Raw genomic sequence first — 17,472 nt, 5'->3', positions numbered from 1 at the left:
TATTGAGATAGGCGCCATCACGACAGGTTAGGATTTTGGGTCGTGACAGCTATCATAGATGTCGTCGACGAATATTTTATATCGGTTTCAGCCTCATTTGTTTTTTCATAAAGACATAACATAGAGATTTTTTCATTTATATTTTCAGGTACATGAACCTCTCCTGAGATTTTATGAAGTATTATGTTATGTGATCTTCTTGATCATTTACCTCTTTATTGTGATCATTTACTCATCTTCTTTATCAAGAATTTTATTTGAAACCGATTGGTCTATACGCTTTAAGCATACTATAGACTTTGTCCTTCTAGGACTTATTCTAATAGGAGAATTTACATTGAGAATATAGTTAGTTTCTTTGGGCCAACAAATGCGTCCGGCATGCTTTGCAATATATTGCAGATGAATTATCTTTTTATGAATTTCAAGTTCATATTATCTTATTCGAGGATCTGGATGTAGAAATGATAATTCATTCCACATAACGTTTTCTTAAATGTTTATTATCTCTCCCCCTCATGTTAGAAAAACTAACTTGCTTCCTCAACTTTGGGAACCCATCTTTGTGCATTATGGTGTTAATCAAAATATATACCGCACATCAATAATAATAATAAGATAGAATTATTTGGTTCCTGACCCCGAACCAGTTGTGAGGGGAGAATGTAATATACTTTCGTGTATAACGTATATCAAATTGATATAGATAACTTTGTTCTCATAAGCAATAAATTAGCTATTAAGTGAAAGCCGTCAATAAATAGTTTTGCTAAACCAATTGTGATGTAAACCAACTTATCAAATGAACTTTCTTGAATAGAAAATCTGAAAATTATGCTCTAAATTAAATTATTGAGCAAGAAATCTGGCATTCAAGTTGCGGGTTGATAATAAACGCACATGTAATCATCTCATAGATGCATCTTTATAAGGTTTACATGGCAGATGAATTGGCTCATATTCACCTTTGATAAATTTCAAAATTCAAGGGATTCAATCTCAATGTTAGTGGGTATAATAATCGTGAGAACAAGCAACACATGAGAATCCATGAAGAATTTTCTTCAACACTTACCCATGTGAATTCTCATTTATTTTGCGCATCATGCTTAAATCAAGATTGCTCAATAGGCCATGCTTGATAAAATTACAATAAACTTTGGGTTTACATTATGACATGTACAATTATTAATTAAACTCCCAGTTTACTATGACATGGGTATTTTATATCAATAAACATCCAGTTTACTGTGTCATGTAATTTTACCATATTTTTATTTATGTAGTACAAATCAGGCAATAAAACGGTAATTTTTATATACACATTACCCTGCTACAGTTGTAGTAATGTAAAGATATTAAATCTTCTCATTATTTATAGTCTCAATATAACCAACCGCTTTCGCGAATACTTTAGAAACTCAATAAGTTTCTTTGAGACTTACTACAACACAATGTCTTATTGATAATCAATTTTATTCCTCAAAAATAGTAATAATTGGCTCTTCTAGAGCTCTCAATTAATTTGGTACTACCATATATTCAACATATATTTGGTGAATATCTTTTAAAGAGAAAGTTATACCATTATGGTCATGGTCAAATTATATGCAAGATCTGTTTCTTGCATTACTGTTGTCCTTTAATAATCACATTACTAAAATATTTTGGCGTATAATAGGTACGTGACCAATGACCATTCATGTCATAATAATGCCATTATTTTCTTATTTCATCTCAACCTTCTTCTAGAGGTGAGTGTGGTATATTCAGTGCTACTAGCACATTCATATTCTTCCAAGAATAAATATGTATTCATAAATCACATGTTATCACATTCGCATCATGAATGGACCATAATAATCTATATGTGATTTACAAAATCTCATGTCAAATCGATGACAAACATTACTTTCACAGAGTGAAGGATTATTTTGAGAATCCTTATTACTCTCATTACCATAATGATGACGGTTATAATTTGATCTATTGCCACGTCCACATCCATTGATATCTTCATGGTAATAATTTTATCTTCTTTTAGACTTATTATATATTGCTACCACATTCTCTTAAGAGAATGAGAATAAATCAAATTCAATGGAACGGGCTTCTAATTTTTGTGCTCATAATCATACATGAATTTGATCATGGCAAGACAAAGAAATTTTACTACTTCGAGTGGTTATAATTTCTTACAAAATCTATTAGAGTTATAATCAAACTTTGTTGTCTTTGCTTGTATTTAAAATCAAATTATAAAATTTCAAGAGTTAAGAAGATAAAAATAAGGTAAAATACTTACCTTCAATCCATAATTTATTTCTGAAGGAAGTTCATGGAATAATTGACAATCATTATACTCAATATTATATACATGTTGAGCAACATGCACATATCCCAAAGCCTGGTGACCAAAGCAGATGCCTCTACTCAATTGGTTAGAGTCTCGTGCTGATAACGCGTTATGAAACAATAAAAGTAGAAAAAGAATATTGCAGAGAAAAGTAGAGAGAGATGATTCTTATTGATTTGGGATAAATTACAATGAAATAGAACTCCTTTATTTATAGGGAAAAAATGACGTAGCCACAAAGTAACAAATCTTAAAATCTCTCTAAAATATAGACATTCACCTTAAATACAATTCTATATATAACACTTTCTTAATTATAATGCAAAAACTTTAAAGGACAAGATAATATGGATTGGAGATAGTAGTTTCTTTCCTTTTATTTCACTAAGGTATCGATCCGTTGATTGTGTTGGATTAGTTAATTAAAATATAAAATATAGCATAAAATAATAAAGTGTTTGGTTAGCCGGCACAACTAATAAATTATTTAATTGGTGGTATTAAATAGTATATGCATTAAGTTATGCAAAAATTATATATTATTTTATACAAGATAAAATATAAAATAAAAACACATGTAATAACAATACTGAGATTTTAAAATATTTTAAAATAAAAATATTTTTTTAAAAAATAAATAATTTATATAGTATAATAATTCATTTATTATTAATTAACCATAACAATTCATTCATTATTAATCTGGATATAAACAATATCGACATTGTTATTTCTCCATAACTAATACAGTACTTCCCGGCTAAAAATATAACCATTGCTTAAATTCCTGTCTTCACTTCAACTGATTCCAGTCTTACATAGTACACGCCATAGCTCAAGGTAAAAGCTCCTTTTTTTCGAAGTTGTAAACTTGTTCTTTTACTATGCTTCTGCTTTCACCTTCTTTTTTTTCTTTTTTTTTTGGGCAAAGGGTTTATTCGTGCAAAGTGGCTACATCCATTTGTTATTTTTATATAGTTGGAAATAAAATTAGATATTTGATTGTTATTTATATCTTAATTTATATTTAAAATGATGGTTACGACTACTGTTCTTGGAATTGTATTTGAATCGTGAATTATTTTGGCATTTCATTTTGTAGTGCCTTCTCTTGCTATTTTCTTGTACCTTTTTCCTATGCTATAGCTAGTAATGAGATTATTAAAACCTAGAAATGATAATTTTTAAAAAAGGAGGATCAAGAATGAAAATTGTATCTGGTGTGGTGTCTTTGTTTTGATTACTGACTTCTTTTGTTTTAGTTACTTAGGTTTGATCCTGTAGAATTTGACCCATTTTTCTCGTTAAAAGGTAGGAAATAGATTATATTTGATAAAAATGATGTGCAATTTCATGGACTCTTACTGTAATCAGTGGCGGAGTGAGATAATTCAGTAAGGGGTTTCAAAATATAAAGAAGTAAACATACGAAGAAGTCAAGGATTCAACATCTACTATATATGCATAAAAAATAATTCTGGCCGAGTATATATAGTGTTTGTTTTCGGCAAAGGGAGTTTGAATGAACCTCCTTCCGCCCCTGGCTTTGCCCATGACTGTTCATGAGCATTTGTTTATACCAAAAGGATTATGTAAACGAATGTCCAAGGGTATGCACTGTCGGCTGATAATTCAGAGGTACAACAACAACTACTACGCCTCCTCAATTCCAGATTGTTTTAGTTGGCTATATGATCCTCATAGTTGATACGATACACGCTTCAGATCTACGTTGCTCGGACTCTCCAAAAATTCACCCGTCAGCATTTTTGAAGAGTCCGAACATATAGCTTCAGATAAATTGCTGCATTAACTTGTTTGTAAATTATTTCCTAGTTTCCTTTGGTTATTTCTCTAATATCTAGTTGTCAAATTGCTCTTTATATCCAGATGAAAAGTTGTGTGGCAAATGGTTGTGTCTGCAATGTTAATGCAGTATCTTTGTTTTCGTTAGTACTAGCAGGTGATTCCATTGTCTTAAACAACTTGTTCTTATAGCCACATAAGTTTGAGTCTGTTGATTTTGTCCCATTTCCTCATTGGACGAAAGGTACCAAATAAATCAGATTGGTATAAAACAATGTATGTTTTTACAAACTCCAACAGCCTCCTCGCTAAAATGCATGGAACTCCATTAGCTTCTTTGTCAAAATGCAAGGAAAAAGTTGTTTACGATAATACATCCATTCAGCCATTTTCCACCTACCCAAACTAGCGGGTGCACTTCAAACTCCCACTGTTCATGTGCATGTGTTTTATGTTCTATTGAATAATTGAAAGTTGGTGTAGGAAACCTTTGTTTTGTATTGGATGTTTGCTAGTTTATTTAATATACATTTGCACTTTGATAAAAACAATTTTTGTTTTCATGAACTCCTACTGTTCATGTGCATATGTTCGATTTTAATTGTATTTATACTCAGAAGAATCATAAAATGGATGACCTGTATGCACCTGATAGTTCGAGACACAACAGCAACTATTATGCTTCAATTCCCGCTTGTTAGGGTTGGCGGTATGAATCCTCATAGTTCAGGACACTCTTCAAATATTTTCCTGCATTGGTCCTTTTCTTTTATTCTCACCTACTTATTCCTAGTTTCTTTTGGTTTTTTTCTCGAATATCTAGTTGTCAACTTGCTCTTTATATCCGGATAAGAACTTGTATGTTGAATGGTTATCTTATGCAATATCGTCGTTTTCATTACTACTAGCAGGTGATTCCATTGTCTTAAACAACTTGTTCTTATAGCTACATAGGTTTGAGTCTGTTGATTTTGGCCCATTTCCTCATTGGACGAAAGGTACCAATTAAATCAGATTGGTATAAAACAATTTACGTTTTTACCAACTCCAACAGCCTCTTTGTGATAATGCAAGGAACTCCATTAGCCTCTTTGTCAAAATACAAGGAAATAACTGTTTATGATAATACTCTCTCTCTCTCTCTCTATCTCTCTCTCTCTCTCTCTCTCTCTCTCTCTCTCTCTCTCTCTCTCCATCTACCCTGCACTAGTCTGGGAACTTCTTACACGGGGTAAGCCCTTTAAGCCTCTCTACGAACTCCAACTGTTCATGTGTATGTGTTTTATGTTATAGTGAATTTCTACCAAGAGAAATACGTTATGAATGTCCTATAATGTGCACTTGATATGGTCGAGAAACGTCTCTGATAAATTGCCTATGCTTTTCCTGTATGTTTCACCTAGTTTAATTTCCAAGTTACATTGATTTTTATATGTTTGAATTTCTAGTTGTTAATTTGCTATTTATATCCAGCAAAGAGCTTGTATGGGGAATGGTTGTCTCCTCAATGTTATTACAGTATCTTTGTACAATTTCTGAAGACAACATTTCAATTGCATGAAATCAAATAATACTGTGACTTTGTGTGTGTTAAATTTGCTGGCTGTTTATCTTGAAAGGTTACATTGGCCTTATCTTTAGGTAGTATATGAACTTAAAGAGATCTAAATCAGTTTCAGTCTAGTCCGCAGTAACTTAGTTTATTAGCCTCTTTATTCGGTTGATGGAAGATCCATTTACCATGAAGTTCCGATAGGCTTGGTGAAAGAAAAATACCCTCTTTGATGATAAGTGAAGCAAACAAGTCTCTGAGGTTGAGCTAATTAATTCAGCCGGAAGCGCCTATACCACCTAACCTGTTTCTAAGTTTTGGGCATATAGTCCCTTGTTACTGTTTAATTAGGGAAGTCATCCTTTGATGATACAGTTTAGTTTTTTTAGCTGCAACAACACATAACGTTAAGCAAGAAGACAGGATAGTAAATATCAATCTCGTCTTTCCGCATCTTTTCTTTGCTCTAAGGGTCTCTAGTGAGTTAGAGTTATAAAAGGTCAAATCTTTACTGATTCCGTCATATATAATTGAGTTGCAAAAACTTTTGGAGGCAAGGACATTTTTTTACATACCTTTTCTTGTTGCTCCACACTACTATCTTTTCTCGTAAGATGATACGCGCTAGCTAACACGCCGCCAGGCATAAATCATAGGCACAATGAGAATTACTTTTTCTTAATATTTGAGCTGAATAGAGGCGTTCTTCGAATCTTTTTAAGTCGGTATGTTAATCCAGTTATTTTTTGTTCTTAAGGGCTATAGCATCTCCAACTGGTCTTTGAAGTGAGGGTTGCAATTCTGCATTTGCTTTGAGGTACATGGCTGACAGACATCATGTTGATCAACAGCAAAATACTGAACCACAGATGAACTCTTCTGCTTCAAGGGATGATATGATCGCCTGTGTGGTGGCATTAGAGGCTGCCTTACTACCCTGTTTGCCTGCACGAGAACTCCAGGCAATAGACCGTTCAGCCCATCCATATCATCAGAGTGAGTAATTTCAGGCCTATAGGTGTTTGAGCAATCCTTACCAATTTTCTTGAATTAGTGCAAATCCTGTGTCTCTAGCATTGTGAGATGAGTCTTTTGAAAGATAAGCTTGGTGATAAATCAGCAATAAAATAGATTATTGTTGTTTAAGTGTGTGACCATCTCATCTAAAAGCTTAAGCTGTGAGAGAGCGCACACTTTTATTTATTTAATTATGTCTTCAACACGCCCTCACGTGCGGGCTTGATCCTTTTTGATGAGCCAAGCACGTGAAAATTCTTTTTGATATTGGGTGGCGGTAAGACTCGAACCTAGGAACTTTGCCTGCTCTGATACAATGTTGAAGTGTGTGACCATCTCGTCTAAAAGCTTTAACTGTTAGAGAGCGCACACATTTATTTACTTAATTATGTCTTCAACAAGGTAGGGGTAAGGTCTATTGGAAACAGCCTCTCTATCCTCACAAGGTAGGGGTAAGGTCTGCGTACACACTACCTTCCCCAAACCCCACGATGTGGGTTAATACTGGGTATGTTGTTGTTGTTGTTGCATGTCTTAAACAAACTGTCACTTACATCTTATATATACTAACATCCGTTTTGCTTCAGAATATGTTCAATCAGTGTTATTTTTGAAACTCTATCTCGTCCTTAATTTATGTTCATAGATTTGATGAGCTCAATCTATGTAGCATTTGCTTTTGACACCTGAGGTTTTGCTGCATTGTTAATTCGTAGACCACTAAAGTTCCATTACTGAAATACGAATCCAAGTAAACTATATTTTTATATGGACCAAGCCAGCTCTAGTGCACCTCGACTAGTTCACCGAGTATTTATTACTTTTCACCAGCGCGGGAGTAACTCTGTCCACTAACGTTTAGACAAATAGGAAGAAATCACCTAATATTTTTTGCTTTTGTTGAGATTTGAACCATGGTTACATGGAAATTTATCCAGGCTTCTCGACATTGCTGAAGCAAAATTATATGTACCCAACTACTAATAACTTCATCACGGCTAAATCTTCTTGTCGTTGCTTTTTCCTTACGGTGTTATTGGAAACATTAGCTGCATCTAATGTTCTTTTTCAGAACTTTCTAGAATGGAGACACTGAAATAAAGTTGTGTTGCCTTGTTTTGATGCTTCAGAGTTTTTGTATCTTTTCATTTTCATATTAGTGTTTTGTTAAAATTTACAGCGCAAATGGTGGCTTATTAGCTGTGGAATTCATTTATTTTGTTTTTTGCTGATCGAGATTGAAATTTTTTCGTTCCTTAGTCGATGTAGAGAGACATGCTAGAGATTTCATGGAAGCTGCCAAGAAACTTCAACTTCATTTGATTGGGTTGCAACGTGATGATCTGCCTACAAGACCCGAGATGCTTAGAAAGGTAATTCATAGGTCACACTTTGCTTCGTATGATGGTTACCAAAGGACGTATTCTCTCCTTCCTATGGTCGCGAATGGATTATTATGGATTCTAATTAATTTCTACGTACAGGAGATAGAAAAGATGGAAGAAGAGTTGAAAACAAAGACTGAACTCATAGCTAAGCAGGAGAGACTGATCCAAGGATGGAGGGAAGAGTTGAAGGACCAACTGGATAAACACATCATGGAGTTAGAAAGGGTGTAAACTTCTCTTGTTTTATTTGTGATTCAATTTGGATTCTGGGTTGGGATGACAAGTCCTTGTTAACGTTACTTTAGTTATTTTTTTTCTTAATTTTGGTGGTGTCCCGACTAGTTTGTGTGCACGTCGACTATTCTAGGTACCTGCTACTGCTATATGTCCTCATGTATCGAGTAACTCTGCCTATAAACTTGAAATTGAATCTTTATCAGCATCTTTTGTGATTGATGCAGTAATTTTAGCTGCTTGCAAAGTTAAATGATTTTCTTGTTACAAAAAATATAATTCAGTGTGTTTAATGTAATATAATGAAAATTGAGTGATCATTCAGGAAATTTATCTCACATATGGTACTGATATGAATACAGTCCAAGTAAACTAACCCAAATAGGCAAATAGCAGTATGAGCATTCTCTCTTTGGAGTTACACTTAAGTCAATTTTCAACAAATCTAAAACATTGATATGCTTAGTTTGAGGCAAGCATGTGAAGATTTTCCAATCATTGTTAATTTAAAAGCGCACAGCTTTCTAATCTTGCAGTCGTTATTTTTATTTTTTAGTTTTTAATTAGCCATTTAATTCAATTTTTTTTTTTTTAATCAAGCTTTCTCAGCCATAGCTTTACTTATCAATGTAAATCAGGACAACCATATTGGGACAGGAAAGTGCAGCTTTCAATATATAATTAACAACAATAACATATAATTCTACTCCATATTTGAAATCTTGAAAACACAGCATTGTAAAATGCTTACATTCCAATACTATGAGTGCTTTACAGTACACCATATGATTTTTATCAAATCACAAACAATTCATTCTTCTCCAAAGCTCAAAGCCAACCCTTTTATCCACATCTAATTTAGCTTAATTAATTAATTAACTCCTGTAAATATTTACAAGAAAGCAAGCATGAACATGTATCATGATACCTGCATATCTATCTGAGTTGCGAATTTCTCCGCGTTGGTAATTCCTACTTATATATAAGCCAAACTCTTAATTCTTCAAATATTTTGTAACCTACCTAAATCTTCTGCTATAAACCAGCAAACAGAAAATTTCTCATTGTATCTAATATATAACATGAGCAAAATGAATCATCTCAAGGATGATTTTCACCTATGAGCTTGTTCAAAAGCGTCGTCAACAGTGCATCCCTCTTTTCAGCTCGGTTCTCCTCTCTCATTCTTCTTTGCTCCTCCCTCTCCCTCCAAGCCTGTTCAATCATCATCCTATCCCTTTCGAGCTTCTCCATTGACGACCGCCATTCTTGCTCAAATACTTCTCTTTCACGAGCACACTTCTCCATTGTCTCTCTCCATTGCATCTCGATCCTCAGTTGCTGCTGAAAGAAATCTTTAAGCATTTCTTGAATATTTTCAACAGTTCTCCCACTGTTGTTAGTACTTCCTAAGCTGGGTTGTCTTGAAGGTTTCTCTGCATTTTTTGTTCTTGGCCGCTTTTCTTTTTCAATATTCTTTTTGGGAGCAACTTTGCTTTTTGCTAACTTTACTTCATCACTCTCATAACCTTCTTCATCTTCTGAGACATCCTCTGAAGATTGATCTCTAATTGTTCTCCGAGGCCTCTTTTTTGCTTGTTGGGAACCAGCCTCAGATTCGAGTTGTAGTTGATGTACGTTATTTGTACTTGTTGTAAAAAGTGCATGCAGCTCATCAAAAAATTGAAATTGCCCGCCATTATCTGGATCAGATGATTCCTTGCCCTGTGAAGGTTTAAAGCTTCCATTAAAACAAAATCTAAAGGAAAAATGCAGTTTCTCCGGAGCAAATCCAAGACATAAGAAGGGTAACTTTCTCCTCTTTTGCAAGTTTCTTCTTTTGCAGGCTTTTCAATTCGTTAGATAATGAGATAATCTGGTAGGTAAGATCACAAGCAAAGCTCTTGTTATAACTAGAGAGACTCCTGGATAGTTGAATTTCAATAGTTAATGAATTTATAAACACAAAGTGACATGTTATAAAGCTGTGAAGGCGCTATATATTTTGGACATGTACTAATAGGAGTGAATTACATACATGACCAAGCGCCACGTTTTCTCTGTGACTTATGGAAACCATGGATAGATGTATGGCAGATATAGACTAGACTTCCTTCTAAGCTTAGGACTACAGGTAAGGAATAATCCAACTCGTGATTTGGTGTTCTATATAAAAGCAAGTTGCATATGTTAGTTGTGATTTATAGGAGATGAAGTACATAGCATAAACGGACAAGTCTATAGTATCTAAGCATGATCTGTGTTAAATGAGAGGTTTGTAAGTTCATTAATGTCTTCTTTAAGGACTAATGTGATATGAACATGCTAACTGCTAAGTGATCCTTCTTCCATGTAGATACATTAGTGAATGAGCTAACTCACTCATAATTTGTTAAATGAAAAAGCTGCCATGTGCAGAGACTAGCCACAGGGTTCACCCTTGGGGTGAGACGAGCATGGATTGGCCTAGGGTTATCTTGTAGAGAAATGGGTATCTTGTAGAGAAAACAGAATATGATGATAGTGGATCTTAGCGATAACCTTAGAGGGTGTTTGAATTGGCTTTTAAACTGGTCAAATCAGCTTTTAAGTTCTTTTAGCTTTTTTCAGTGTTTGGCAAGTTTTTATTCTCGCTCACTTTTTCTTTTACCAAAATGTCCTAGCTCTCCTCTTCCTTTAGCCTCTTATGGATTGTACCGTAGATCCAAATGGACAGAATATATCCAAATTGGATCACAGCCCAATGTCAACATAACATGATTCAACACATTTTCCAGCAGAAATATGTTTAGCAGCCCGGCCAAATAATGGCTAAAATATCATAAGAAGGCCATGTAACAACAACAACAACAACGACCCAATAAAATCCCACTAGTGGGGTCTGGAGAGGGTAGTGTGTACGCAGACCTTACCCCTACCCCGAGGGAGTAGAGAGGCTGTTTTCGAAAGACCTCGGCTCAAGAAGACGAAAAGAGACAATATAAAGAAGGCCATGTAACAGATACTGTTTTTCAGATATGAATAAACCGCTTGTTAAAAAACAGAATAAAACCCTTGTAATAAGGATGAGGTTTATCGTGATTATTCTAGATGTTAAGAGGTATTGACCTGCTTATCTTTTTAATAATATTTCACCAACTTATATGTTGACCTGTGGAAAAAGAAATCTGTTAACTTGCTCTGCAAATTCAGCCAAGACACAATCATCTCTCTCCCCCGGGCAGGGTAAAGATATTATAACAGCAAACAACTACATCAAAGTTCTCCTCATGCATTTCCCTTTTAAAAGAATGAGCTTCTAGTAAGCATGTCAAACCTCACACAAGGTAAGGGTAAGGTCTGCATACACCTCACCCTCCCCAAACCTCACTTGTAGGATCACATTGGATATGTTGTTGTTGTTGGAGCTTCTAGTAAGCATGAACTAGTCAAGTTGAGGACTAACCAAGAGCATTAGCTATGCCTTCTGTGTAGATATCAGCTACACCCCTTTCCCAGCCTGTCCTTTTCTCTCCTTTTCTTAAGAGGAAGAATGAAAAGTTCTTTTCCTTTTTTTGGAATAAGAAGCAGAATAATATTCCCCTACACTTGTACTCGGCGATAACATTTTGCAACTCCTAGAAACAAATCACTCTTACTATTTCTCAAGTTGTTTCCTCCAAGTTACCAAAAAATATCTAGAAACATTTTTGGCAAGTCGGTTGAACCGAAGAAAATGAAAGTCAAGTATGAAGGAGTAAAGCCTTCTGTGGGACTATTGGATGTCTTCTTTGAAGGAGGATCATACTAGTGTGTATCCTCTACTATAGGGCAATGAAGGATTGAATAAAAGGAGTAGAAGATAGACTTATCCCTAGAGGATCCAAGGGAACGAACCTTGGCTAAAGGAAGGTAGATAAATTTACCCTAGTGGGATCTCATGCAATACACCTCAGCCCAAGAAGAACAGAAGTAAATAAGGTTGATAATTCCTATGTTTGGTTTACATTAAAAGATGAAAAAACACTAGCATTCTCAATGCCTCCAAAGTTGGAAAGGAGCAAGTAAATATTTTCTACTACCCTTTGCATTAGCATTCTCAATGCCTCCAAAGTTGGAAAGGAGCAAGTAAATATTTTCTGCTATCCTTCCAACTTTATGTAACTTGAATGTAGGATAAATATTTCGTCAGAGAAGCAAATCACTAAGCTCTCCCCCTCTTTGAACAAAAGAAGGTGCAAGTCTAACTTTAGTAGTATGAAAAGGAAAGTAGAGGAGAATAAAAAGCCCTTTCTGACAACTTATCATTATTAATCCAAGAGCTCGTTTGGTTTAGTTGATTGGAAGTAGCTGATAAACATTAAGTGCTAAAGAGCACTTTTTTGTGTTGAAACTGATTTTATAAATAAATAATTACATGCTTAGGTAGAAGTGATGAAATCGATAATAAACAGTTCATGTGTTTGATTAAAACAATGTTGATAAGCCATTTTTCTGTTAAAATGACTAATAAGTCCTTAAAGTTATTTACAAAAATTACAAATTAGAAAGTATCTATACAAGGAGAAGAACAAACGACGAATATAGAATTGAGAGGGATTTTGCGAGTTCTATTTGGGGAAGAGTACTTTGAGAATTACAACAAAAATATTAGGGCTAAAATAGTAAAATACTTGGTCAAAGTAAATGCTTAGAAGCCGAGAAGTTATAAATTGGGGGTTGACCAACTTATGACTGATTTTGGCATATAAGTTAAAAATACTTATAAGCTAATTTGAGTAGCTTATAAGCTTACTCAAACACCCTCTATAGCAAGTGTCTCCTATTTGATTGTACATCAAAATGAACCATGAAGTTTACTTCGTCCTGATACTTTCTTTCTTTACTTAGCAGTAGTGCCAAGCTTGACTGCCAGCTAAGAAACAAATGAGATTTTCCTTTAGAAAAAGTGCTTCACTGAATAACTCCTCTTTTTCACCAAAAGTCCAACACCCCTTCTCTTCTCTCCAAAAAAGCAGTCTTGACACACGATTTCGGATCTTATTGCAAATTACAAAGTCAATTACAAGAATACATCACCGACACTCACTTATCCTTCCATGGTAGCTACTCCAAATGACATCTAAGCAAATTTCCATCAGAATGTGCACATATGATAGGCATTTTTATTTGTTAAAACATCTCTCAATTCGTTATATCCTGCAAAGGGAAGCCTCAAAAACAAATCTTCACACATGACATCTGTAACAAATACTGGTCCACAAATTCCAATTCTGATCTAGTAAAAACCAGAAACCGTTCAAACAATCGACCCAAAACCTATGTTGCTAGGACTCTCCGAAATTGTTGCCTGGTTCGTGTCGGATACTGCAAAAGTAGTGTATTTTTGGAGGATCTGACACAGGTGCGGCAGCATATTGGAGAGTTCGCGCAACGTAGCCCAAACCAAACACCACCAAGAATAAATTGTTTCTAACAATCAAATTATATCTCCCAAATGAAATAGGGAGATATAATCTGTGAACCTATCTGCATAGATAATGGGTGAGGGGAAGTAATAATTTACTTAGCATTAGTAACTTCAATTTCAATATCTCACTTTTTTTAACAAAATTGGTGCTATCCGGGCCAACTTGCGTTCACCTTGACTACTCCATCACGTACCTGCTACCTCCCACCAGCATAGGTACCGGGTAGCTTTGTCAACCAAGGCTTAGGCAGATACGAAGAAATAACCTAGTATTTTTTTGTCTCCACTGGCATTTGAACCTGAAACCCCATGGTTCTCCTCCCACTTCAATTTCTCACTTCTCAAATACAAGTTGAAGCCACCAAAATCCAAAGCAGATAACTAGCAATAAAAATGTGAGGACTGCAGATATTACTCTAATTTTTTGTTATTTTTTCAATAAAGTTTTCATAGTTGCTAGAATACACATACATGAACCCAAGAAGAAAATATCACCTTATTAACTATACTCTAAATTAATTCTAACTGTCCGATAATTCAGATCATTTTACTTCTAAAGGACCATATTATCAGCTAAGTTGCTCGGACTCTTCACTTTCAGTGTCGCACCCGTGTCGACACGATGTCGGTGTGGGTATGGGTGTGGGATCCGTGTCGGATCTGGACAACCGATTTTGGGTACTTTGACCAAAATCAACGGAGAAATTTGGGACAGACACAATGATTTTTGAAAACAAATCAAAAGGTAGGGTGATATGAAAGAAAATGGAATACCTTGTATATATAAATTTCTATGTCAGTCCTTATCTCCTTCTAAAATTCTACTCTTGTTCAATATTTTCTCCTTCTCAGAATACCTTGTAAGTTTTCCACATAATGTCTCATAATTTAGACATATTTTTATAACTCTATTTTTAAATAATTGAATTATTTTTAGTCGAATCGCCGTACCCGTATCCGTAACCCCGAATCTTTAAATTTAGATCATGAAGTATCTGGCCTCTAGATCCGCACCCGTATCGGACACCCGCACCCGAGTCCGAGCAACTTAGATTATCAGTATCAGCCAATCAAAAAGAACGAACAAAACAAGAATTTTTTACTGCATTTGCACATATTAGATACCCCCTCTATCCTAATTTGTTTACACCAATACTACCTTCTTCTTTTTTATACAATAGTAGTGGTCAGTCCAGCTTATGCGCAAGTCAAGTACTCCACAGGGTACCTGCATCCTCCTATTCGTAAACGTACTGGATAAATCTACCACCCAATAAGGCCAAGGCAAATGGGAAAGATCATCTAGATTTCTTGCGGGATTAAAACTCTAGTCTCTCATGGTCTTCATTTCAACTCCATCCATCACTAAACCAATTGAACGCTTTTTGGTACTATTACTAATTGGGAGTGAAACAGTTCTCTTAAGTTAGGACCATTTTAAACATTCTTTAGATTCTTCTAACTACAAAATTTTTACTTTATAGTAATTTTACCTAGTTTCATAAAATTTGTTAAGAAAACGTCTAAATTCCCACCCAAAAATTAAATGTATTCACATCATACTCCAAAACCCGTCATTTCTTTTCGAGACAGATAAAATGATGCCAAGAATTATAGTCATAAAACATGTAATCCTTACATTTCAGTTTATGTGACACTATTTATTTCTTCATTAGTCCATTTATAAAATATGACACATTTCTATATTTGGAAACAAAATACTTTACACATCCCATTTTTTATTCTTTATGACAAATTTTTAAACTTACACAAATGTATGTGTTTAAAACTACAAGTTTCAAAATCTTTCATTTCTTTCTTAAACTCTGCACCAATTCAAATTATGTCACATAAATTGGAACGAAAGGAGTATATATGTATTACCTTGTAACGATTGACCAAATTCTTCCACTTGGATTTACACTGTTCTGCACTTCTCCTATACCCTCTCTCCTTCATCTTAGCAGCTACCATCTCCCATAGATTCTTCCAATTACTTCGTTTAGCTAAAGAAAATTCCTTTTCAAGCTCACCCCTAATACCTATGAAATCCCTAGTCTCCTGATTACTCCACGGCGGAACACGCTCGTCCCGCTTAGGAAACTCATCGTCTCCGGCGACGGTGGCGGTAGCGGTGGAGATTGAAGCGCCGGGAAGGAGGTGGAGGGGGAGATTAGGAAACATCAGACGTTGGGTAAATGGTCCGAGGTTTTCATTGTCTCCTCCACCAAACATTTTTTGGGTTTTTTTCCTTTGTAAATTTTTGGAGGGGGAAAGAGTAAAGATTTGGTAACTTTGGTTTATTTAAGTAGGAAAAAAGGACCAAAAAAAGAGTTTTAGGGTCAAAATTAGAAGAAGACTTTCTTTTTAAAGTCATTCTTTTGACATTTTCTTGATAGACAAGTAAAGAATAATGGTGGTTTTTACACTTTAATTATTTAGTTTATAGTCATATATTTATTACCTCCCACCTACACAAGTAATTTGTTTTGTGCACAGGCAATAAGCAAATGAGACGAAATTATACTCCTACTCCTACCGTTCTAATTTGTTAGACACCTTTTTTTTTCCTTTCTTTCAATACAGGTGTTGCCCGTGCTAAGCACGGCCCCAATAACTATTTAGCTTTAATTATTTTTGTGTTGATCTAATTAGGTGAAAGTACAATTTTAAGGACTCGTTTGATATGAGGGATAAAGGATAATTAATTACGAAAATAAATTTGAGAGAATAGTTTATCTCATGTTTGGTTGAGATAAAATCGTGATATAACTAATTTCGAGATTAGTTATTTCGGAATTATAGTATTTTTTTAATCCCTATGAGAGGATGAGATAACTAATTCCGAGATAATTAATCATGGATAACTTGTTTCCCAACCAAACGGCCCCTAAGTTCTTAAGATGTAACATGTAAACTTTGAGAGGTTCTAATAAAACTGGCAATATGTACTATCGTTTCAGAATACGTTTTTAGCTTAAACATGATTTCATCATCCAAATTAAACAGCAAATCATCGTGTCTTTATAAAAACATATACACACATAAATATTTACACTTATCTACACAAAATACATGCACACTTTGTTGAAGTGGAGTATTATTTGAAGCTTTCTTTGTGACGGTAAATCCTTTATTCACGGTCTGAGTGTTGACATTCCAAAACATTACTGAAACGGTTTTGTGTCAATCAACGTAAACAATTGAATTAAATGCAAATATCTATGTATGAGAAACCAACAAAATAGGAAAGAATATCTTTAATACTATCCTTTTACCGTAAAGTCCTAATTTTATCTTTTAAATTCAAGAAGTGGCGTGGACTTATGTTACAAAAAATAAATATACTCTAACTTACAAAACGATCAAAATGAAAATAGTGATCATCTAAAAAAGGCATTTGGCAAATTAAAGAACGTAGTAAATGCAAAGATAGATCTTACCTTTGTAAATTCTATTTCCGAAATGATTTCAAAATTGTAGAATAATGTATATTTAAATACATATTTTAATTTAGGAGTATTCTACTATTTTTAAAAAGTAAATCATGTCCGATAATGAAACAATTTAACTAACATCTTGTAAATCCAAATAAAATTTAAAAAGAGTTTGATGTTGACATTTGTTTTCTATTTGTAAACTTTGCTACAAAATTAATCTATTTCTCCAA

The 17,472-nt window shown here is 34.4% G+C and overlaps 2 protein-coding genes across 2 annotated transcripts; one reads left to right on the top strand and one right to left on the bottom strand.

Annotated features, from left to right (window-relative positions):
• Nucleotides 1-3,066: 3,066 nt before the first annotated feature.
• LOC104107176 (mediator of RNA polymerase II transcription subunit 28) lies at nucleotides 3,067-8,606 on the top strand. Its single transcript, XM_009615909.4, has 4 exons — nucleotides 3,067-3,196; nucleotides 6,472-6,710; nucleotides 7,992-8,104; nucleotides 8,216-8,606. The coding sequence occupies exons 2-4, from the start codon at nucleotides 6,536-6,538 to the stop codon at nucleotides 8,348-8,350; spliced, it is 423 nt and encodes a 140-aa protein (XP_009614204.1). The 5' UTR covers nucleotides 3,067-3,196; nucleotides 6,472-6,535; the 3' UTR covers nucleotides 8,351-8,606.
• Nucleotides 8,607-9,066: 460 nt separating this feature from the next.
• On the bottom strand, nucleotides 9,067-16,094 carry LOC104107177 (trihelix transcription factor GT-3b-like). The gene is made up of 2 exons (XM_009615910.4): nucleotides 15,687-16,094; nucleotides 9,067-10,078 (listed from the first exon to the last, which is right to left on the bottom strand). The coding sequence occupies exons 1-2, from the start codon at nucleotides 16,035-16,037 to the stop codon at nucleotides 9,455-9,457; spliced, it is 975 nt and encodes a 324-aa protein (XP_009614205.1). The 5' UTR covers nucleotides 16,038-16,094; the 3' UTR covers nucleotides 9,067-9,454.
• Between the last annotated feature and the right edge of the window lie 1,378 nt (nucleotides 16,095-17,472).

Source organism: Nicotiana tomentosiformis, chromosome 12 (assembly GCF_000390325.3).
Source record: "Nicotiana tomentosiformis chromosome 12, ASM39032v3, whole genome shotgun sequence".
NCBI lineage: Eukaryota > Viridiplantae > Streptophyta > Magnoliopsida > Solanales > Solanaceae > Nicotiana > Nicotiana tomentosiformis.
This window is presented reverse-complemented; position numbering and strand designations above follow the sequence as displayed.